Here is a 25,606-nt window from a genome sequence, read left to right on the forward strand (position 1 = left end):
TTTTTTTACCAGGGAAGGCCCACTGAGCTGTATAGCTCTTTTTTTAGAAGCGACCTGGCCACAAATGATAGCTCAACGAAGTGGCTAATCACGTGGAAATGTTGTGTAGCCAAACACTCTAAAAGCGTGTCAATTCTAAATGTGGAGGGAAAAACCGGAGGACTCGGAAAAAAAATCCACGCGACCACGGAGAGAACATGCGAAACTCCAAATATACAGGCGTCAGAGTCGGGACCGAACCCACGACCTCCTGCATACCAGACGAGGGAATTAACATCTCGCCACCTCGATGTTACAATAATAATAGTGATCATAATAACCATCCGTGATCGAGCCACTGCTAGATCTCTCACGGACCTGCGATGCAACAATCCACCCAGCAGCTCCTGCACACGTCGTGGTTTCTCTTTCGAGGTCGACCTCCCAAGGGGACGAGTTCTCTCAGCTGCCACCCTCTGTCGTTATTCTCGACCATCGGTGCGTCATCCGCTCCAGCGACGTGGCCCGCTATCAACCCTCGCCGCGGTCATCGTCCATCGAGCGCATGCACGTGAGCGGATTTCATCGCTCCGTCTCCGTGGTGGTCGCCTACTCGAAAGCGCTCCACTCCCTGGGTGGCCACTCCCACCGTTCTTCGCCGACCGTGGGTCACCGTCCTCTTGTTAGCGACGTGCCCTGCCAGCGATCGAGACACACACACACAAAATACTTGAAAAGAACTCCAAGCATGCGGAATATTCCGGCGTGTAATCCCGACCGACTCCCCGTGCCGCTTGCCGATGTTCCCTGCCCGAGCCTCACTCCTCCAAAAACCCTCTTGCGAAAACAGCAGTGAATCAAACTTTGACCTTTAACCCCGATTACATCTGCATGCCACCACTGGACACGTGAACCAGTGGACTCGCCCAACGCCTTATCACCAGATCCACCCACGAACAACAAATGCAAATTTAAACGGTTGTTGTTGTTGTTGTTTTTGTTCCACCGTGTGGTGTGAGTGGATCGGCAAGGTTTCATTTGTTTGTGTCGAGGTTGGGTGGGTGGTCAAGTGGACAGCAACAGGAGTATATTATTGGGTACCTTTGGTTCTTTGTGCCGTTCTTATGTTGCAAGGCTATGACGAAAGCGCCGTGATTAACGGACATGGTCTGCATTGGAAAACCCAGGAGTAGCCTGGTGAATATCAGAAACTTTGCCGGCGAATGAGTGAAGCGGGCAGTGCCGTTGCTACCAGTATGTGATCCATGGTTTGAGACGTAGACTCGAGTGGAGATTCAGACTTACATAGACACCCATAGATTCACATCGCAACCCAAAGACAGGTAGCCTTATTTTCACATTGACACCCAGGGATCAGCATGAAGACCCAAAGAATTACAGAGACTCGCAGACTTCAAAGCTGGGTGAGCCAGCCATCCGCTGCTGAGTGAGTCAGCGGATGGGCTTCTAGAGTAGCCTGACGAATATCTGAAACGTTTGCCGATGAATGATTGAAGCGGTCATTGGGCGTTGCTGCACGGTCCGTGGTTTGGACTCTCCTCAAGCATCCGTCGGTATAGGAGGAGACAGCCGTGTGTCTGTCATGTGACGTTCCCGGAGGGACTCGGTGCAGAGCGGTGTTTTGCACGCAAATGAAAACAAGTGGGTGGGCAGAAATAAGGGTGCCCTTTTGTGCGGCAGTGATATTTTTAATCCGAGTTCGTGGCCCGCCGCCTAATGACGGGAGGCTCAGGGGGAAAAAAACAACAGGGCATTAACCTGCTCACACATTGGAACACTTATCCAGGCACTCAAAATAATCGAGCATCACCTTTTACCCAAATAGTTGACTACGCCTACGCAGTAAATGGTACCTTTAACAATTGTGAAGCTTGTTGCGGTTGTGCTGTACAGATGTCCGATGTGAGTGTCGAGACTCATTGGGATGGTTTGGCCAATTACACTCGTAATTGTTTGGAATGGGAGAGGAAAGTGTGGTACCTGGAGAAAACCCATACACATACGGGGGGATAATGCTCCAAGCTCTGCATAGATTACTTACTGTACTGCCATCTCCTGGTCACCTCGGAAGCCAGCGCGTTTGGGAGTTTCACACATTTGTGTGAAACCACCAACCCCCGCCTATTAACCAACATAACATATACCAGACCAAACAAGGTCGACGCAACAGTAGAAAATGCACTAAAAGTGTCTTAGCAACGGTGGCGAGATGTTAATTACCGTGCCTGGTATACAGGAGGTCGTGGGTTCGATCCCGACCCTGACGCCTGCTGTATATTTGGAGTTTGCATGTCTCTCTCTCCCCGTGGTGGCGTGGATTTTTCTCCAGGTCCTCCGGTTTTCCCTTCCACATTTAGAATCAACATCACGCGGTTGGAGTATTCGGCTGCCATAATTGTCCACGTGATGGCTCAACGAAGTGGGCTCGTCATCACGTGTGGTTGGGTCGCTTCTGATAAAATAGCCACACACCTCAGTGGGCCTTACCTCGTAAAGTAAAAAAAATAGTATGAAGAAATATCGGAAATTTTCAACAAAAATACAAGAGACATAGTCCCGGGGTCGGTACACATCCGGCTAGTGACCGGCGCGTGCACGTATAATCGTAGTGATCCCCGGCTGTGATCTAGAAAGTGGGAAAAGGAGAGAAAAGAGGAAAAGGAAGAACGAAAACACGGAGAAAAATGTTTAAAAAATGGGCATGGCGGGAAGAGATGGGGCTATTGTCAGATTAGAGGGGATCAAGTCCTCCTGTAGCCACGAGTGATCCCAGCGACAGAAGCCCAAGTGGTTTAGTTTATTTTGTTTAACGAGGTAAGCGCTCAAAGACCAGGATAGTCTCATTTGCAAGAGTGACCTAGAGGAGGGGAGGGGGCGATGATTGCCAAATATAATCAGTGTCGCCGTGATGATGATAATGTCATATGGAGGAATAGCAACATTTTACAGATTGGCGTTCAATTTTGATAACCAGTCAAGGGCAATGCACAAGTTCATTTCAGAGATGTTTCGGGGCAATGAGTAACGGTGGATAGGTGTTCACGACCAGATGTTCCATCGTTTTGAAGTTATCTTTCACACTTGCACTGTGAAGTGTTCTTGCGTCTCCATGCATGCACAACGCCGTCGGCAGCGTCCTTGCGGTGTTCTCGTGTGGTTCAAAGAAAAAAAACTGAACAGAACTGCATTTACTCTAAGCATGAAACACATGCAAGGGATTCATGTTATTGGTTCTTTCGGTAAAGTCACGTAGAAGGGAAACAATAAAACATAATAAAATTCTCACGTTTCGGCCACAACGCAAGCAGCTGTCCTCGGGTGAAGAACAGAGCTGTCGGAAAGACAGCTTCCTAAGTGATCCTGTCAGAAAGACAGCGTCCTAAGTGATCCTTAAGTGATCCTTAGGACGCTGTCTTTCCGACAGCTGTTCTTCACCTGAGGACGGCTGCTTGCGTTGTGGCCGAAACGTCGTGAGAATTTTATTTGTTATTTTTATTATTTTATCATTTCCCTTCCACGTGACTTTACCGAAAGAACCAAGAATATGAATCCCTGCAGTCACGAAAGCTTTAAATCGAAACATGCAAGGGAAGCTAACGATGACAGAGATTGTGAAATGCCATTAGACGATAGAGTAATGCGCCTCGGACGTTACGCTATCTGGGCGAAATCGCCTAAGCTCTGGTGATGCACAACATACAAAACATATTTTATACATAAAACAAGGCAATAAATGGACCGAGACCTCACAGATATTGGACCAGCTTGACATTTATTACAAAAGTATGCTCATACACATTAAAATCACCAACACAAACATGGACGATGTACATGTAAACAAGGCCAAAGTAAAAAAATACACAACCGTCATAAATATAACCAAGGCATATGATTGAATGTAGTTTCACATTTCAATAACAAATAAATTATACTGCGTATGTTTCTGCAATTGTGCTGTACAGATTTCCGACGTCCGGGTCGTACTGCATGCTGTTTGACACGATGTCTGACGTTTCGCTCCACGTGCTGGCAGCTTCTCCAGGAATTGAAATTACTTCGTTGTGACCCCCTCTTCTGAGCTCATCATCTTCATCATCCGTTATCTATCCACCGCTGGATGAAGACCTCCCTAAGCAATCGCCATCTCTCGTGGTCCTGACACTACACCTCTCCGATAGATGCTGCCAGCACGTGCAGGGAAACATCGGACACAATACCGAACAAAACGCGGCACAACCCGTAAACACGTCGGAGAACACATCAACGACGTTGACCCGATAGTTGCGTTTTTAAAAACCATGCCCAGTCGATGGCTCGTTTTGGTTAAGCCGCTTAATGAATCAAAGCTGATCCATGTACATCTTACGGTGATGGTGTGAGCACTGCGGAATTGTGTTGTTTTTCACACGATCTAAAGACCTGCACTTTTCCTCTTACACTTTGAATTCCAGAAACACTAATCTTACAGTTTTCCATAAAAGTAGGACATCGGTAAAACAAAACAAAAGATACACACATTCAATTACACAAACAAGCAAAACTGCGATTTCACGGTCGCTTGGAGGACAGCAGGCCTTTTGCCGGGCCTCCTGGGAACAGGTTGTGTATTTACGGTCCCAAACCAGGCATCGGTCATTAATGTGGCTTCAGAAAGTGCTGGGCGATGGCTGTAATCCCTGTCATCACGCCTATCCCACTGGATGGGTGGCCGCTAATTAATAGCGAGCAAAAAGTCTTGAGTGCAGACAGTCACGTAGGCTATGTATCAACAGCTGTGAACACTGCATTAGTTGTACTGTTTGACGACAAAATATAATTGTTTAATAAAAAATACAAACGCATTGACGCAGCTGAATTCTTCGTCTAAAGCTGCTTAACTAAGACTTTGCATGTGTACGCATTCCAAGGAAGCTTTGTATAAATGTAATATTCCATAATGCTGTTATATTGCATAATTACAGAAATAAAATAATGCAAATGTTTACAAGGTACGCTGCCGCTAAAATATTTTAGTTTATACCATCGTGGCGTCATCGGGTTTTTAAATAGCTTTAAAAAATCAAACGAGGGCTTTGCTGTTCATGGTAGGCCACGGAGGTTCAGCTTTCACCTCCTCCTCTGCTACTACTTTGTCCCGTTTCATGCGGGACCGGTCGCCAATTAACGATGACCAACGCAGACGGCATCTCACAGAACGAGAGTAAACACAACTGCTCTCCGACCCGCGAGGTACGCCTGTGCCGTCAGGTGTTTGTCGCACGGGAGATGTGTGGTGGTGATGGTGGCCTTTTTGTGGCGGTGTTCGTGACGGCCGTGGTGGCGGTGGTGGAGGGGGGAGGTTGGAGAACGTGGGGTGGCTCGATGCTTAGCATTCACCAGCAATGCCCTAACGAGAGATCAAACAGAGAAGACGGAGCAATTTACGGACGTGGCCACTGCACAAATAACAGGTCAATAGAAGGCGAACACCACAGGGCATCTCATATTCATTGCGCATTCGTGCATTTATCCACATGTAATCCATGTGCCGAGGTCAAAATGTGTGTACCTATACTAGTTTATATATATATTCGTGCATTATGTACGCAACAATGCATGTCAAATTTACAATAATTTACAGCCCTTTCTCAACCCATTGCTGGTTGAAAGCTCTCCCCCCCCAAAGCTCTCCCCCCCAACTCACCCCATGAAGTGTCAGTCATGCAGGTTGTTGTCTGATGTCAGCCATGGCCGGGCATGAGGGCCAGGTGGTGCATTGCACTAATCGCCGCACCACCATGCCACGCCACAAAATTTAATTATTTTAGTTGGCAGATACATCATCATAACACCATAATTTAATTGAACTACCATATGGTTGCAATTAAGATACGTGCACTCACGAGGTACGGACAAAATGAACGCGTGTGGGCTCAATGAGATGCTACGGCGCGCGTCTGGCCTGTCAATGCTGACGATCACCTGGGGCCGTCCTCTGCTAATCACGCCTATTGAGCAGCATGCGCGAGAGCTCCTGGTCCGTCACGGCGACGTCGGCGCACAGGCCCATGGCTTGGCTCAGGTGCACGGCGAGCAGGTGTTTGCACTGGAAAGAGGGGCGGGAGCAGCAATGGAAACCCACACGGAGAAACGAGACGGCAATGGTGAAATAAACACGGCATTACCACAGCAGTGAGTACTGCGCAGGTTTTCGCGGTAAAATGTTGCTGTTCCTCTATACGACATCATCATCACCACTGCAACGATTACAAGCCGCAAAGAATGACAAGCCATCGCAAAGGACCTTGGCTAAGAAGCTTCACCGGTGTAATGCTACAAGTGTTTTCATCTTCAGATCAATTAGTAAACGAATATCCAACGCTTCAATACCTGATTATACAATTATCGCCCCCCCCCCCCCCCCAGGTCACTCTTGCAAATGAGACTATCCTGGTCTCTTGAGCTCTCACCTCATTAAAAAAAATAAACCAAATCACTCGGGGCTCAGTCGCAGGGATCACTAGTGGCTACAGGAGGATTTGATCCCCTCTCGTTCATCTATTCCTGATCTTACCAATACCCCCATCTCCTCCTGCCATGCTAATTTCTTCACTTCTTTTATCCTCCGTTATGCGTTTTTTTTCGGGCAGCAGCGAGTGCTGTTTGTCACAATATCAGACGTTTCGCTCCATGTGCTGCGAGCTTGTGAGTGTCACATCGGACATCCTGTACAAACAACGCGTGGGACGGCCCCGAAAATACACTGCAGAACACTGCATTTTATTGCTGAACACAAAACAGTTAGTCGGAACGGTAATTGGTGTTGTCGACAGCCCCGACCTTGGTAAATTCCACATTACTGTAGTGGGGGCCAGTCTTTGTATAGGAGGACCACCGATGACTTCCCAATGCCGTGAAGAAATTGACACAGCGGTTGTTAGGAAATCCGTAGATTAAATCTGAAATTGCAGATTTTATCAGATGGAGCCGATGGCGAGGTGGGTCGTAACCTGCCCATAGCAGCGTTGGTTTCATTACGTGCGGTATAAGATCGGATCTTTGTAGTGGAAGCGCTCATTTGTGTTCAGTCAGTCTGAGTGGAAATCTGATAAACGTACGAGTGCCAATTTAAAAATGCGTGCGCTAGTTGTCCACCGAAAAGGATTTTACAGATACCCGTGTGACATTGGCTTAGTGGCATTCAGCAGCATGGAAGCACATTAAAGTGGATAATACGATAATATGTTTTATTGCTGCGTGTTTTGCTTCCCATATTCCAAAGAGGGTCTTTTTTTTGTTGGAAAATCTGAAATGAAAAGTGACATAATGAGTTTGCTGCCACTTAAACAAAAATGTCACGAGTCTGAAATAAGTACCTGGGGTTGTTTACACAAGGAGATGAGTATACACAAGGCGGGTTATTTAAAGTCTTGGGACTCAGACGAGGCTTTCATGGGTGAATGGAGGTCAATTATTATTTTAAAAGAAGATAAATACATAACCAAACAAACTTACAGACCCATAACGAGGACCGACAACATAACCAAAACAAAACAAAACAATTACCGATAGTTTTATCTCCAGGGATCGATACAAACACTGAAAACTTCTGCTATAATGGCGGGTTTCACAGTTTGACGGAATGAGCAAAGAACTCACTATGGTGAGGGCACACCCAGGGGCCCGTGTCGCAAGACATAGATAACATGTCGTAATGTCTACTTGTACACATCGCTGACAGTCCACAGGGGGAATTCTGACACTGCGTAAATATAGTCCTTTCGAGCGTTAACTTTCAACGAGTACAAGCTGTGTGAATTCTGCTTTTGATTAGATTTGGCATGGCTGTGGCGGGATGAAAGACCTTGTCTGAGCAGTTTTGCTTCGTGCTGCCGTGGTGTAGTCGAGTAAGAAAGTTGACCGGTGCCTCCACAGCGATTAAAATCTCACAGTCACGCATTCGAATTTGTGCACAGCGTCCATTTACTCTATTGCGAGAGATATTTCAGCCAAGCGGCATGGCAATGCGATTTTGAGTTAAAATTTAACGCTCAGGTGCGAGGTCGTTAAATCTTTGCCCGTAATGGAGGTGGGAGGTGATCACGGTGGAAATAAAAGAGGCCGAAAAGGCAACACAAGAGGGAGGGGCTGGTGTCAAAACAGAAACAAAAATATCCAAGTGCGCAGTATGTAGAGTTCGTGAGAATGTGGTAGGATTTAGACAAGTTATAAATCCGACTTGCATTCTATAGCACGGACGTTGTTATTTAAACTTGAATGTGATCCTACTCCATCTCATGACATAATGCCAATAGCACAATCGAGATTTAGTTAAGGAAACAGACCAAAAACTTAAAAATGAGTGGGCGAAAAAAAAAAACTCAACACATATTTGTATTAAATAAATTATGTGACTCCTGATCAGTAGCCAAAGACTACATTTTCTAAAGTAATCTGATTTCCGGGTTAAATTACCAGTTTAGTCACCACCATTGAACTGCCACAACCAGACACGTTCGTACACACGGCACTAAGCTGCGTGCACACTGGAACATTTGCAATCTGAAAGACACACATGACTCACTCGCGGGCGGGGGGTGGCTTGTCCCCATTGAAACTCTCTGGCAGCTGTTGCAACGTGGTTGCTTTGTGGCTGCTTGTATTATTTCGTGTCATTTGTTCCCGTCGCATCCGACTATTTGCGCAGAGCACGTTGATACGCGGTTGCGTTTAGAAGACGTCATTTGCTATCGCGAAAGTAATGCTGCAAAAAAAGGAATTAATTACCATTGTCCTTCTGGCACTGGATATTTGAGTAATTTTTGAATAATATATATTGCTATGAACCAGGCAAACCCGAGTATGATTCCCAGTCAGGGCTTACATTATTCTTATCAATTATTGCGGGAAGCAATTTTATGAATGAGCGTTTAGCCACAGATTACGTATTGACGCCATAAAAATATAAATAGCCGCATGAGGTCACACGCCAATGAACCCCATCGCTAAAAGGACCGGTTTTCATTTTCTCCTCCAAATCTGTGTTTGGAAAACCAGTTAATAGCCAGCGTAACAGTTAATGCTATCGTGGACCACACACAAAGCACGTGGGAAGAGGAGGAAGCTGATGTGCTGTGGTTGACAAGCATGGTGGTGGGCGTGGAAAGAGGATTGATTCAACCTAAAGCCATCGTCGTCCGTCACTCTTTCTTCGGCCAGGTGGCTCAGCGGTTGCGCGAGCGGCTCACAATCGGAAGGCTGCGAGTTTAAATCCTTTTTGGGTGTTGACTCAGGCCATCATCTTTATAGGGGTGATAAATTAAGTACTACTTTCTGGGGAAATCAACAGTGGTTCTCCTTTTAGAGACCTCCCCACCATAGAAATGTGGAATTTCCACACTGGTTCAGTGCTGTAAAAATGAGATGAGCACCAATACCTCAATGCTCGTTAAGAGCAGGAAATCACTGTGACTTTTGCGATCTTCCAGCAAGGTAACATTTGCGGATTTAGCGACACCGCTGGATGACGGGCAATCACGGACAGTGCAAAATTGTACGCTTGGGATTAAAATACTCGGTCGTGGCGCAATTAAATATAGATTTCTGTGGATGCGATGTGTTACATGTCAATAAAACGGAACGCGGGGCATGCCTGACTTTCTGGCACTGCAAGCGACTGTCCGAATATTTAAAAACAATGCGCACTTCATCCTCCCTTGCTCGTATCACACACTCGTACTTACAGCCAAATATGAAGTTACGGTGTTAAAGTTACACTCTCGTATATAATGAGTTTTGTATAACTGTATATATGGGTGATCAGCACCTGTAATTAACTAAAACTATCTCATGCAAATAAGACTATCCTGGTCTATTCAGTTTCCACCTGGTTAAACAATATAAACGAAACTAAATGTGCTGGAAAAGTCAGTGCCAGAAGAACAATGACCGTGTTGCTTCTTACACCATATTTGCGTGTTGTTCGAAAAGTGTAGGTTTCGATCCTGCACTATTATTCTGTTGTGTTGTATGGTCTTTCTAGCCCTTTACAAACTTGCTCCTTCCACATGACAGAGCAAGACCACCAAAGGATAATAGTTTGTCCCCCATTATTTTTACACACCCAAACCAAAGAAGTCTGCGTTTTCGTATCTTTCACACGAAATTACACAGGAATGCACACAACTATTACCGCAATTTGAAGTTATCACCAAAACAGAGCATAAACCGTTATAGCGGAAGTATATTGTACATCATTGGGTCTTTTAAAATAGAGATCGACCTCAGTTTGACAGTCACGATCAGACATATTTGTTGAATAACATGCTAGAAAGCGTGCTATAAAATTGCTTTTTTTGCGTTGCATACAAAAATAATTACAAAAGCGAGTGCGGCTGTGTTTACCGTTACTCGCACGTGATAGCACAATATATGAAAAACGCCTCCTGAAATTAACGGAACCAAGTGGTCAGGTGTCGCACCAAAATATCACCTTTCTTCCCCTCCCCGCACCACCGAGCTCATTGAATATGACCCGCTAGAACTAATCTGTAACATTAAACCACCCTTCTGCCGAACGTTTTCTACACACCGCTGTGTAAAAGAAAAAAACAATAATAGAGAACAACAACCTTTCCGTGGCCCGCGGTGGTTTCGGTGGGAGCTGGCTGCTGGGGATTTACGAGCGCTTTTTGGGGGAAGGTCAACACAAAGGTCCTGCCTAGGAAGCGGCGCAGTTGGGTCGCTTCTTGTTGCCGTCTCAGAACGAACCAACGGAAAAAGCTATGACGCATCTACCACGGCAAACAACAAAAATTGCTGGCGTTTCTAAAGTCAATAACCGCCCCCCCCGCCGCCCCCCCCCGGTTAAATGTCAGTCTCTCCCAGGCGTGGTGCGGACCTCAGGAGGGGACGAGCGGGCAAGCGAAGGCAATCCCCGGCCCTGCGTCTGCCGTGCGGTAACCGCATGTCGCTCATTTTTCCTCACCGATCAATGGCCTGCGCGCCTCCTTCAGCATTTACGCTAAGCCCTGACCGTAAATGAGAGGGACAGAGACATTGATAGATGCGGCCAGTTGCGAGGCCACGGAACGATCGAGCGACGCTCGCGGTCGGTGTGGCAGTGCCGTTTGTGTGACGTGACGATAGTGCAAAGTTTACGATCCGGCCCGTTGAACCACAAATGAAGCGCATGCCTCCGACGATGACCCATGCAGGGGATGTAATGATTCGTCACTGAGCGAATTAATCAGGCGCGTTTGCCACAACAACTGAATCGATTAGTTCATTCAACTTGCATTTTTAATCACAATTTTGACAGTAACTTGAATCACGTGTGAATGTAGTGTGTATATATATACGCAAACGATAAATATTGTATTCTCTGGGTTATAAAACTCTCCAGAGAGGAAGAAACACCCCAAATTTGTCCTTGGTGTCAATAAAATCGTATATATTTTATCATAAACACACACCTAAGAGATTGTAAGATGCACTCCCAACTTTAGATTTTATTTACCCGGAAAAAACGTGTAATTCTCCAGAAAAAATGATATTCTTTATATATCCAGTGAAGCAACCTGACATTTCGTCGAACACGTTCAACTGTTAACAGTAAAATTATTCGGAGGTTGCTATTGGACAAGAGTAACCAAGAGGAAAGGAAGGAACGGAAAACAATCGAGGGGTCCCTTTGTCCAGCAGTGGGAAGTTCCAGGATGACAACAACGAACAACGACCCCATAACAACAGTGCAGACACATTTGTAAGTGCGCATTTGAGGGTGTGACAAGAGGGTAAAGATCTGCACAATGTTAATAGCTGGCATTGATGGATCGCTTAACACGTCGAACCGTGAATGCTCAAGTGGGACCCAAATTTGCACAAAAAAATCCCCACTCCCTCCAGTAGGTGAATTCTCAAAGTACAGTACCGTCTAAGACTAGCGAGGTAGAATTTAATGATTGCATCACGTGGTGCTGCGAAGAGACGAAGATGCATTTAAAAGGGCTATGGAGCAGCAAAAGGTGCAGGGCGGAAAGAGTAGAGCAGACCGAGATGGAAAGTCATGGTGAAATGGGATACGAGGAGCACGGATGTGATGAGAGAATCGCAGTAGGTGATGTAAGCAGCCGATCCTATGCAGATTTTATCAATGAAGATATAAATCTACGGGTCTGTACGTCAATATATATGTGAATCTATGGGTCTGTTTGTAAAGTTATGGATCATATAAGTGCATGCGAGACTATATGCATTCATGTAGAGGGAGTAGTAGTGTAGTGGTTAGGACGCTGTGCTACAAACCCGGTGACCCCAGTTCGATTTCTACTCACGACTAACATCAGTGACGATTATTTGACAGTCCTAGGCCTCCCCTAGGTCGACTCGGCCTCAAATGAGTGCCTGGTGTGGTGTGGAAACATCGCCACTGGGGAGATAAAGGGGGGCCGGGCGTGGTGCTGGCTACCCACCCCCTTGTGAGCCGTGCCAGCCTCCCTTAGGTGCTCGCTAACAGCACTTGCCCCAACGGACGGTTAAGGCTATACGGGAGACTCTTAACCTTTGTATCTATGTAAGCCTATGGTTCATGTAAGTGTATTTCAGTTTATTGGTCTCTGTAAGTCTATGGATCACAATGTAAGGCTAGTGGATGTGACTAGAGACACGTGAACAACAAAATATCCGAGCAGCTGGCCCCATGCGATGCTGGAATGGGACTTTTGTCTGAGAAAAATAAGAAGAATGTTTGGCACTGTGGAGGATAAGTGTGTGCATTTGCCTGCATTCCTTATATTATTAATATTCTGTAGACACAACACATGCAGATTAAAGTCTGCAAAGGGCAACAACAGCACACCACCACTGTCACCAACAGAAGAAAAAAATCAACACCGCACAATGCCTGGCTATGTTGGTGAATGTAAACGAATAAAAATGAGGCTGAAAAATAAATTAAACACACACACGCATAATGCAATCTCACCAGGCGAGGTTCAAAGGGACACTCTCTCTGTCTCCCGGTCCCCTGAGAGTGCTGACTTCAGTCGCGTCGCATGTGCTCATTTTCCCAGCGTATACGAATAATCTAAACAGCTTAACAAATGTAGCCACTTCCACAGGCGGTAACGACGCAAAGCATCGCATTATTGAAATGTCATGGTGACAAGCGGCACGTCGCAGCAGCAGCCTACAGGACATGGGGTTTCGTGACTGTCTCCCAAAGTCCCCTGATTGCACTTTAATGCGGCCGAGACCTTTTACAAAATGTGCCGGCTCGTGAAAACCGAGCCTCACATTAAAATGATGATCACATTGTGTTATATATCGTATAGGCTTCGAATGAACGAGGACCCATTCCACGCCTGGAAAGAAAGCATTGGGCAGTTCAACCAACATGGTTCAAGGAAGCATGATTCTGCCGATAACTATTATTATTCTCTCTTTGGTTCTTTCGGTAAAGTCACGTAAAAAGAGAATAGAATAAATTAAATAATTGCATACGACGTTTCGATTGCAACACAAGAAATCATCATCAGGTACAAATGAAAGAGAAAACAAACCTAGTAAACTTAGAAATAGAATGCAATACAACACTATTGCAAATATAATGCAATACAACTATTATTATGATTGTTTACCCAGGGCATCCTTACTCAGGCTCAAGACGCTTTGTCAGGAGGGTCCTGCCAAGTTTTCACAGTCGAGCCATGTGCAATACCAATCGAGCAATTTGATGTTAACTTTTCATCAATGCGACGTTTGGCCAATACCAGTAAAAATTGTATGTTATGTGTTTTTTTTTAGCTCTGGGAGGAAACCTCAGAACCTGGAGGAGACCCATGCAAAACAGGGGGAGAGAACGCACAGACTCCACACAGAGAGGCACCCGAGTCGGTAATCGAACCCAGGACCTGCTTACAGTGAGGCACAAACGTTACGCTGAATGTCGAAACCGGTCCACAGAGTTTTCTTGTGTTGAAACAATGATGCACTCCCAGAAGGCCGTACAGCTGATGATTTGTGGAATAGATTATTTTATATATTTCTCATGTGGAGAGACAAAATGTGGGTAGGAGACGTTATTTTTTATTGTTATTAAAATACTTCACCGTGACGGTTAAAAATTATCTCGACGTTAAAAGCTCAGTGGAATTAACAACAACAACAACAACAAAAACAACGCACCAGCAAGATGTGCCCCAGGGAAGCAAGATTTGACAGCTCGAATCCACGGATATCGCGGCTCAAAAAGAACACCTCTAAAAATACGAGCCCTTGTTGCAGCTGTGCATGTCACGCACCACAACGACAATAGACCAATTGCAAGAACAAAGCTGACAATACGTAAGCAGCGCTTTATGGCGTCAAGAGTGGAATCACGAGATTTGTGGGCAATTTCTGGGAGGCCTCTGTGCGATGACTCCTTGCGCGGCCTTTGTTGAACGGTGTCGAGGTGTTAGAGTCAACATTTTTTTTGCTCACTGGATCCCAAATTTAGTGCATTTAGCCCAGACCAGATATTTCACTCGTCGGTACCACGTGAGGGGGGACAACATCAGCGGTTCCAACTTTCTTAACGCGGTCAATAACAGTGAATAACGTGAGAACTGTTTGAAACGGGTGGGTTAGCGAATAAATCACTCTTATTGGCTGTATAAATCGTTACTCGTAGAGTTTTGCTACCGTTAGCAAGTAGATGAGTTTGCTCTGGGCCAATGGTCTAAATGTGTGCGGGGAAAAAAAAACACCCCCAGTAAACACCAAGCACAGTCAGTGGATTTATAAATAGGAAAATATTAAATGCGTACAGCAGGCCCGGGACGTGGGCGTGAAACAACAGAACATCCTTGCACTTGAACGAGCACTCGAGTGATTAATGCGCAATGTGTAGCTCCCACATGTGTCCCATTGGTAAGGCTTGTGTTTAATAAATAAGAATGTAATTGAGTGAGCGTGAACTTCACGGGTGCAGTGCTTTGATAAGAATTTTGAATTAAGCTGTTATGAAATGACGAATGGATTTTTAGAGACGATTAAACTTCTACCGATCGATTTATGGGGTTTTTTGTTACTACAATACAAAACCGTACTAATGATTTTAACTAAACAATGGCACTGCTTTCAGCCAATTTTTTTTTATTGCGCCAAGTGAATGAACGCGTTAGCGTGTGCAGCTCATTTAGTAGGAGAACAAAACGAGTTGCGGAAGAATAGAAAGTTGTGTGGAAATTTGCGCGCAAAGAGTGAATGTAGATTCAAACGAGCGGCTCACATGGCACGGTCAGCAGAGGACACCTCGTAAAACGTTGCCGCGCTCACAAAGTGAGATTACTTGCGCACAGTGTTCGCCACAGACGACGCTGCCACCGCTCATATAGAGATTGCTTTCTCTGGCAACTGCTCCATTCGCGGCTTGTGCGATTGACAATAATAATTTGTATATATGTATACAAAATAAATTGTGTGAGTTAATGACGCCAATTTGTCACAGAACAGATCACATGCTTAATGATTAACCCTCCCCCACAATACCAATGAATTGTCACGGCTCAGGGTGATGATGATTTACTTCCAAGGATCAATAAAAAACATTGTGGTGAAAGTAGCGGCCACTAGTGGATGCAGGCTGCAGGGAATTTTGGCAGGTGGCTGAGAGCAGTGCAACACAATGCATGCTGTACTGTACTTCTATGCTCCCAAGCCTTTGCTTCCCACCTTCACCAACCCGCACTGACCCAACACTGGTGGAATATGGTCAAATAAACCCCACAGGCCGCACGCCATGGGGAGGCCTTCACCTTGCAGTGTATTCACAAATCGGAACGTGCATGCATGTGTACGTTGTCTCACATTGCGTTGGGACGGACACATTTTCTTCAACTCTTTGGGTTGGTTGTTGTAAACGACAAAGTGACCACGCATTCAGCTCTTTTGAGATGGTGGTCTGGATAAGGCTGAATGCTTTTGTACATGCAACGCACATCTTTGTGTTGTTAAATATTGCACGAGTGTAGCAGTCGACTGAAAAGATACGAGCATTGGCAAGCCACAGCGATGCGTACTGTCGGGGCTGCAGCGCTACAGATATCGCGCATCCTGGTTCAAATTGTGCGCACACAGTTCTGGGCCATCGCCCGTCAATTCCATTCAAAGACAAGCCATCAAACATGGCCTAGTTTTCCTGGCCCCTTTCAGAATTATGCACGAACTCGTGGGTCCTTCCAAAGAAATAATTAGTGTGTATTGGGAAAACAAATGCTGGTGGTGCACGATCATTACTCCCAGAGAACAAAGAATATTGGCACATTTTTTTCCATTTGTGAAGCATAATATTTAAGCCCGCCACCAGATGTCCAGCAATGGCATTTGTACTGAACTACGTTTGGGTGGCGGAGCAGTGCCACAGCAGTTGGCGCACTGCACTATGAGCCCAACGATATGAGTTTGATTTTCGGCCACAGCTAGCATCAGTGGCGGATGATATATCTGATCCATTTCTGGTACACCCTCCTAAACTTTTCCAACCGGCACTGGCCAGCACGATGAAGCTCAGTCAAACAACAACCGAGACCAAGTCAGCATGGAAAGGCCTTCATCCAGCAATGGACTAACAGACTGTAAAAACAATATAATTATCCTGGACTTTTAGGATCCTTGGAAAGTCCAGCAGATGAATCCCTTGGATGGATTGTGCCAAATGGGTGTATGGGGGAAAAGGTCAAATGTGTTGTAGCGTGCGTTGGTAGATTTCGTTGGCAAGGTTTCTTGAAAATCCTCAGAAATTACAAAATTTATGCCGCATTATTGTTTACCATCAATCGCAAACATGGGGTCCAAGTTTGCGGCGACGCCATGACACACGACACTGGCACTGACTGTACAAATCTGTCTTCAAGCCAGCCCCCACAATACTTTCCATTATCGTTCAAAATTATACTTTAAGTGAAAACAGATGTCATTTCTTAAATGGGATGTTTAATTATTTAGTTCGTGTTTGTCCTGATAAATATCCAAACTCGGACTCGTCATACTGAATTTCTGTAATATACGTAACGTTTGCCACATTCATTCAATGTTTTTCCCCCCCTTCTTTTGCCCGAGTCTGACAACTCTAGCTGAAGACGGCACACCCGAATGTCATGCACAACAACGACTCCTATAGTATGTGCCCAAAAACATCACTTATCATTTGCTCTCACGCAGGGGAATAGTGTGAAGTTCATGCCAATGCAAAAAAATCCGTAAATTAAAAACCGTCTCCCTGCTTCACGGAGAGTTTGGCAGCGCGCCTCTTAGTCTGTGAGCCCAGACCAGATATTTCTCCCGTCGGTACCACCTGATGAAGGCATGACTTTAACGCTTCCAATTTCCTCACGTGGCCAATAAGAGTGAATTTGAGTGGGATTATCAACTATTAATAGCCACGGGAAATAAATGCGGTACCAGTTTCTGCTCTGGCCCAAAAACTATCTCCACTGGTGCCCTTGAGGCAGTTGTTGGAAATCCACAAAGCTATGGCCTTGGTCTGTTTATCCGCATGGTAATCATTGCTAATCATTCATTCCACATGATCAGCCACTTTGTTGAGCTATCATTTGTGGCCAGGTCGCTTCTGAAAAATAACTTAATACTTCAGTGAGCTTTGCCTGGTAAGATAAAACATAGTTTAGCCTTATTTGTAGATTTATTAAAGTGAATTGTTTAACTTTCCTATACTTTGCACTCCGATAGTGATTTTGTTTTGTGTTGTGATGACGTTCTTACCTGCCCCTACCTGTGAAAAAGAGCTCGTTGGATTCCTCCAGTATAAAAAAATATTCTCATTCTGAATTTTCCCATAAAGTGTATATCACCTAGGGGTATAACGATTTGCCACCCCTGGCCGATTTTACAAATTATTGCGAATCAGAGACACAGTCTGATTCAACAATGGATTTTTACACTGTGGTGATTGTAGCGCCTTCGAGTGAGTATACGGGACCACGTGAAAACAACTATTCTTTGGCATAATATTCAATCCATGTATCGCGTACTTCAGTATTGACATCGAATTGATTAAATGTTACATTCATAGAATTAACCCAGAAGGGATGAAAGAGTGAGTCAACTCCCTGAATGGGATTCAAACTCTCAACCTTCCAATCGTTAGGCAAGAACTATCGCATTGCTACCCTGGCTGCAATGATTTGTTGTACACATGCCCTTTGTCAATCTCCTGTTGGATGAAGGCCTCCCCTTGCTACGTCAGTCATGGTAGTTTGTTTGACCATATTTAGCCATGCTGGTCAATCCAAGTTTGTGACGCGAGGGAGCTCATAAACCAATCAAATATCACCACTGATGGTAGTCATGACCGGGAATCGAACTCAGGTCGTGGCAGTTAACAGCACAGCGCACAAACAACTTCACCACCAATCCTCCCAATGGGGAAATGTGCTTTGACTCGGTCATATGGTCATCTATCTATCTCATCTATCCAAGGGTGCGATAGTTGGTAAATTCATAACAGCCAGGATACAGCTCAAAAACTGACAGCACCGTACGGGAAAAAGTTGCCATGACCTGTGAGCCGACGGCAGACCAGTGACAACACTAACGACGACCGCAGTGCCGAGTGCCACTGTGCACTCTGACTCGTGCCTTAAGGGCCCTCGTGTGCTGACAAGTGGTCTCCAAATTTTCTGCTGCCAGCTGTAAAACCCTGGCTTCCAACTCAAAAGCCCTGCCATATATATGTACGTATATTCTTTCGCACAGTACGTAGCCAACCATACTAATTGCAGGTGCGGGGGAAGGACAACAAACTAAATACAAAAATCAGTTCTAAAAAAAATGTGATATTATCGCATATGACTCCGCTCTTTACAAGCAAATAGCAATGGGCATAAAGGAGCTTGCATATCGTCATGAAACTACAGCATACTGGTTATATTTCACTGTCAGGTCCGCTACGTTGAACGCAGTTCGCTCCTGCGCTGGTGGATATTATGGCTGAAAAAAATCAGCTATTGCAATGATGGCTTCATCTACCGATTATGAGTGTATACATTGTATATAATTTGCAGAAATAAGTAAAGGCTTTGGAGGCGCTGTTGAAGTGGGAGCGGATCGATGAGGTCGTCATCCTCATCAACAGTCATCAATGTGTCTCGCTGACCATGCATTTAGGTTGCCACATCTGAGAGGTACAGAAAAAACCGTCACATATCATGGGAAGAAGAATATTTGACAATACCAGAAGAGGGGAGAGCTACCTGTAAATGCATTGTCTAGAGCGAAGTAACATTATTATTGTAATTACACAACTGATCAAACCGGGATATTGAATGTCACAGGAAGACTTACAGATTTCCCAGGATAGCTGTTTGTTCAGAAAAAAGGAATTGATCCTGGGAAAACCAGGACAGGTGGCAACCCTAGTGTGTCAATGTGGCGAGTGTCCTGCATTTTGGCAGCCAGATTCCCAGCGCCAGCAACTTAAAAAGGCTGCCGATTATGCAATAAGAAGAATAACAATTACTTTGCTTAAATAAGAAATTATTCGATTTAATCCATGAATCATTCAGGCACTTGTCTTCAGAATGCTTAAGCTGGGAAGGGTTCTGGCAGCACTGACAAGGCACCCCAACCAAAGTCCAACACCCCATCACCCCGCCTTATTTGGCCTTCATCGTTTAGCTAGCACTCGGGGAGACTGGCCACGAGATGCGCTCCATTATTTTGTTCCTTCGCGAGCCTATCTCAAATAAAGTAATTTCTTCACACTGGGCTCTGTGCCAGTGCATTGTCAACTGCGCTAAAACCTGGCATGCTATCATAAATCTTTCCCTTGTTTTATGGCCCCACAAAAGTGTGTAAGACACAAACGTGTAAATTGGCTAAGCCTGTTTGGGCAGTTATTTACCCAAACTAAAGCTGAAGCTCATATAAAAGTATTTTTAACGAGGGTTTGAAAAAACCCATAGGGATGGGATTCACTTTGTAAATCTAAATCTAGCACTGAGCATCTTTTCAAGAAAACGTATTCCGTGCTGTTTTTTCACATCCCCCCATGAACAAGTCTGGCCTCGCCCTTCCAGTATTACTGGCGTCATGCCAGTGTGGGACAAAACGTTACATTTTTTACCTTGCTCTTTAATTTCCCAAAGCTCTGAAGGATAAAATATGAATTGTAATGACTATCTGAGATGTGACTGCCAAGGACGCAATATCATTATCACTCAAGCGTGGGTGTGAAAAACTAGTTATATTTAAATCTGCTACTTTTCAAATTTTGTTTTTAATGGTTTACCACTGAGTGCCCTCAAAAGTGCCCTAACAGGCCACCCAGACGTTGTCACTTCTTTTATCTTTTGACTTGTTTTTGGTCGTAGTACAAAGGTGTCTCAAAATGTGGAAATACAAACCAGGTGTCAAAACAGGATGTGCATCGCATGCCACGCAGACCATGCCACCAGGGACAGAAGGAATGCCAGGCCCTCCTATTGCGTGTTAAATTTATACTTTTTAGTTACTCTGTCAACTTCCCAACCCCCTTTTACTTTCCTCTCCACCAGAAATACTTTCGTTAATGTCAAGTATGGGGCCAACAAACTTGCACGACTGGGGCAGTGTTGTGTAAAACGTATTCGAATTTCACATGGTTACTGTGACGACAAAGTGTAGGCAACAAATAAATACTCCTAAAAATAATGTAAAAATAAAATCCTTGTTGCACCAAAAGTTTACAATGTTTTCTCAGGAGAAAGCGGGCCTGACGATGATGTCTACCACCACTGTAAAATAAAAACAGTGCGTCAGTGTGCTGAAACACACGACTTGGATATCATTGGTTCATGCACATGTACAGCCAATGTATCAATCAACTGCTAGATGAGGGTCTCACCTTGCCATATGGGTCATGGGGATTGTTTGACCATATTTCACCACACTGGTCAGTGCTGGTTGGTGAAGGCAGGAGGATTGGACATGGTCTACCCTGGAAGATAAGAATGCCGTACTTCATCACCATATTGCGAACCTCCACCAGCGGTGCTCAGATCTCCAAGCTGTCAAACCGAAATTTGGCAAGGACACCTCTGTGTGTCACGGTGCCCCTAATGTCAACACGGCATAAGTAACGACAACTCATCGTGTGTCAGTGGCATCACGACCTCATGGCTCACAGCAGTCATTATCCTATTTACCGCCATCGCTCAGCGCAAAAGCAAGTTCCCTCGGCTCATAACTCAATGGTGGCAAGAAGCCTGAGATGCAGATCAGACTGCCGTACATGCCCACAACAAATAATTTTCATATATATATGGGACCCAGCTGGCCACATTGCCTTGTCATCATCATGATCTTCATCATCGTCGTTATTTGTGCTATGCCTCCCATGGAGTATGCCTCAACATTCCAGAACAAAGTTTGCATTTTTGATAATTACTCGGAAAGGAAGGAATTGCAGAACTACAATTATCAAAACCCATGCAGTAGAGGCAACATATACGACAATTAAATAATAAACTAGACTGAAGTGCTAAATTGTGCTTGACACTACTCTCATTTTCACATCCATGTGGCTATAACCAATTCGGTACGATCATTTTCGCACCGTTGTAATAAAAGCGCCACGCCTACTACATGTGACCATGCAGCTACTCTGCAAAGTCGTCCATATTGTTTGTCGAGGACTGCCCCTTTAGTTACATTTGTTTAACCGGGGTGAGAACTCAAAGAGACCAGGAGAGAGACTCAATTGCAAGAGTGACCTGACCACCACAAATGGCAAAAGCAAATAACATGAAAACAAAGTAAAACAATTAGAACAAAAATACACGAATTAGAAATTTGAGCAAAAACAACTACATTACAAAAAAAACTCTAAACAGTGCACGAACATAAATCAATAATAAACAAGATACATTTCCTGCAACGAAATTTGGCTTGGTCGAATTACTTTTGAAAACAAAGTTGAGCTGCAAAAACATGAACATGGATTTTGGGTAATTATTGCACTTACATGGAAACAGCCAGGGATATATGGCATATACAATTGCACGTCGCTAGGTGGAATCAATTGCCAGATTGAACTCGATGACGTGGCAATCAAGCGGTTGGGTGATTTGGATATCGACCCGTGTTAGCAACGCGTAAGATGACGAAAGGTGCGTGGCGGAAACAAATCAAGTGAACGGCAGGTCTATGCTTCCGTATGTTTAGCTCGTACCAGCAACGTCTCGCTGCGCTTGAGAACAGAGTAGAGAAAGGCGGGACACGGGCAGGTGAGGCACGGTGCCAGGCTTGTGTACGTTCTCCCCGAGCTTCCCACCACCTGTACGTACGAGCGTCGGGGCAAGAAGTCCCATGTGAGCTCAACCGGCATGTATAATGCTGACTTATCAGCGAACATAGTGTATGTGATATTAGGAAAATAAATCAATAAATGGGGAATAGTCTGTTTTCACAGACAAATGTTTTCCAGTGGAATATGTTAGAATTTGGCAAAACCCTGCGCCAAGTTTAGACTTTATTTGAGTAAGTAGTGGCCTTAGTAGGTGCTTACTTGCAGCCCACATAGGTGCTCACGAACAGCCCTTGCCCACAACAGGCTATGAAGGCTATACAGGGGATCTTTGCTTTTGTTGTGTGCGAGTGTAGACAGTCGACTAGTCACTCAGCCAATCGGTATAAACCTGGTAGGCCGTGCGGCCGCTTGGTGTCGTGATGTGCGAGACGTAGCGCCGGTCAGTCAAATCCAGGGCTTGCAGAGCGACGGTGCCGAACACGAAGCTCAGACTGTGTCCCCAGAAATCAAATCACCACACACGAAGGATACGACATTGAAGAGATAATACAAATGGGAGGATAAAAAAAGGTGAACAAAAGAATTGATCCTTGGATTGAATGGGCAACCCTGGATCTTGACAATTCGTCGAATCGCCAGTAGTTGAATCCACTGCGTAGGTGTGTCGCTGTTGACCTGTATAGCTCTCCGATGACTTATGGGTTGTAACAAATGTTGTTCGGGAGCTTCTTGTGAAAATTAATATTTCATTTCCTGAAGAATCTTCCAGCACATGGAGCAAAACGTCGGACATCAAGTCGAACAATACACGGTACAACCTGTAAAACACATTGGAGCTGTACCACACAACTGTGAACACCTATGCAGTCAAAATGTGTTTATTTCACCAACGCTGTCATATTTTTCCGTGAATCGGTACACGCTTTTTATTTATTCAGCATATATTAATTACATGCTGGCAGAGCAAGCTGTAATACAGTGTTGCAGTCAGCATGTTTTGCTACAGGACAAGTTTGAATGTATTCTGAGCTTTGAATGCAGGCGGCGCCCAGTAAATACCGTGTGGTATTTGCGAAGCACGTTTCCTCGTCGCAAAGTTGACATGAACTATATAAAATCACACAAGAGTGGAAATATGATGCACAAACACAATTTGCTAAGTTTTTGTTGTTGTATGGGTTGAGTGTCTGTATTGCGTTGAATAAACACTCACCCACTGAGCAGGTCATCAGATACTGGAAGACAAAACCCACAAGGCACACAATGTTAAACAAGTTAATTGGCCATGACCGTAAAATAAACAAAGTCTGAAATAAGGCATATTTGAGCTACAATTACTTCTAAAAGGGTATTGTTTGTATGCTACACGACTTGTTTCTTTTAATTAGAATGCCTATTTAAAACTACAGAGTTTCTGGGAGGTTCAATGGAGAGGAGACACCTTGGTGAACTGGCAGCTGCTCCCTCTGGGAAACCCGCCCACTTTTACATGCCACGCCCACTCAATCACTAGCCCCTCTGCACAGTGAGTGGCCTCATCACTCTTTCTGACATCGGCCCCGTCCACTCATCTGCCAGCGCAACCGACTACCCAGGGTAGCCCCCACTCTATTCCCATAGAACAAGTCGAATACGAAGACATCAAGTTTTAAACTGGCACAAAATCCCAACTTTCGAAAAATGGTTCGGTAGAAAGTAACCAGGACAGCCAGCCTTTCTGAAACCGGGTCTTACCTGGCCAAACCACGACATTTTAGAACCTTTAACATGTATTGCCTCACACTTCACTAGTGTGCGGCAATAGGCCTAATATTTATTGTATCAATTTCAACTGAATAAAAAATGAACATGCCTTTTTGCTGGAGTTTGTCACTTTTAAATCGGAGCTGTAGTTGTACGGTAATTATTGCTTTAATGGGCTGCTCAAGAGCACCAGATTGCCCAAACTCGCTTAGGAGGTGAGTCAACAGGATCATTTATTGTGTCAGATAAAGGGGCAGGCTTCTGGTTCCAGACATTAACTCAATAATGGCAAAAGCCCTTGTGTCCCCCTGTCCATTTGTGATGATAGGGGCTGGATTCCGCAATTCCCACCTCTGCCTTCCTGCTTATCAGCTCCGCGTGCTCCAGTTGTACAATGGCTAAAGTGGCTTTTAAACAATCGTAAATTATTAACACTGCAGTATTAAAGGTATTGTTACTGTATTACCTCACCATGGAGTTCCATGCTTTTTTTACGTGTTTTTTATCCCGTTAAAATGTATGGCCTTTGTAAAATATTTGTGTCTTTCTGCCTGCTTTAAAATATGGATTATCTTCAAGGTGACATTTTTTACAATATTGCAATCGTTTTTGTGAAAATTTAAAATACAGTGCAACCCTGGGTCTGAAATGAGTTTCTGATAAGGCGCTACTCCAAGATTACTCAGCCTAAAATGAGTATAAGTTCAAGTATTTGTTCAGGGAATGGCTAAGATTCATATTACAGTTAACTCTTCATAATCCAGAGGCAAATTATATCCGGTTGAGGATGAACCAAGGTTGCAAAAAAAATACGTAAACATCTGTACATGGTGGCGCACACCTGTAATTCAGCACTCTGGGCATGAAAGTGCAATACGCTGGCTTGCCAACAGAATGCAGTACAGCAGAGTGTGGACTGATATCATCTGTCCCTTATGTATGGGATTGAGTGTTGCTCCCTCGCGCGCGTGGAGTTTCTCCGGGTGCTCCGGTTTCCTCCCACATGCATAAACACTCAGTAATTGCATGAAACCTATCTTAATATATCAAGTCCTGCAAAGCAATTGTTGGCACCAGCTTACCACCTGGGCAGCCTTCCAGCTTGCGTATGTGGTTGCTCAGCGATTTTGACATGCAATTTGCATGAAAGACGCAATATTAAATTAATCCTTACTCTAAAAAATAAATATAGAATTATTAGCTGCTGCGAATTCTTGACTCCCGGTGCCCATGTGACTGCAAACACATCAGCCAGTAGATCGATTACTTAAAGAAACAATAAAAAAAAGCAAGCGACACATTCTATATCTTAACTCCCATTCTATTTATATATTCTCATTTATATAGTTAGACTCATGCCTTCTCCCTTCCCTTTGTCCAGCATAATCTCGAGCTGACTCTCAGTGTATGGTCAGGGTCAATACAACCCCAGACAATGAAGGCCCAAGCCACCTGATTCACACTTGTTATTTTTGCCGCCTAACAGACCTATCTGGAACAAACGCCCCAGGTTGACAATGCACTGTTACCACGGACACTGGGGGGGGGGGGGGGGGTCAGAAACACAGGGATTTAATGATCACGAGCACGGGC

The 25,606-nt window shown here is 44.7% G+C and overlaps 1 protein-coding gene across 2 annotated transcripts in view; it reads right to left on the reverse strand.

The window, feature by feature from the left end:
• Positions 1–3,753: 3,753 nt before the first annotated feature.
• The window catches only part of ZSWIM7 (zinc finger SWIM-type containing 7), a 36,927-nt gene continuing 15,074 nt past the window's right edge, over positions 3,754–25,606 (reverse strand). Inside the window, exons 4-9 of one of the 2 annotated variants that reach the window (XR_013587881.1) lie at positions 23,484–23,505; positions 22,659–22,761; positions 22,193–22,297; positions 5,962–6,085; positions 5,684–5,760; positions 3,754–5,386 (exon numbers count right to left, since the gene is read on the reverse strand). Coding sequence is in view for 1 of the 2 variants with exons in the window: in XM_078611874.1 (XP_078468000.1) it covers positions 5,978–6,085; positions 22,193–22,297; positions 22,659–22,761; positions 23,484–23,505 (338 nt within the window). In the remaining variant the exon portion in view is untranslated. The remainder of the gene's footprint in view (positions 5,387–5,683; positions 5,761–5,961; positions 6,086–22,192; positions 22,298–22,658; positions 22,762–23,483; positions 23,506–25,606) is intronic. The other variant, XM_078611874.1, reaches the window with a different exon arrangement.

Source organism: Lampetra planeri, chromosome 37 (genome assembly GCF_965212315.1).
Source record: "Lampetra planeri chromosome 37, kcLamPlan1.2.h2, whole genome shotgun sequence".
Taxonomy (NCBI): Eukaryota; Metazoa; Chordata; class Hyperoartia; order Petromyzontiformes; family Petromyzontidae; genus Lampetra; species Lampetra planeri.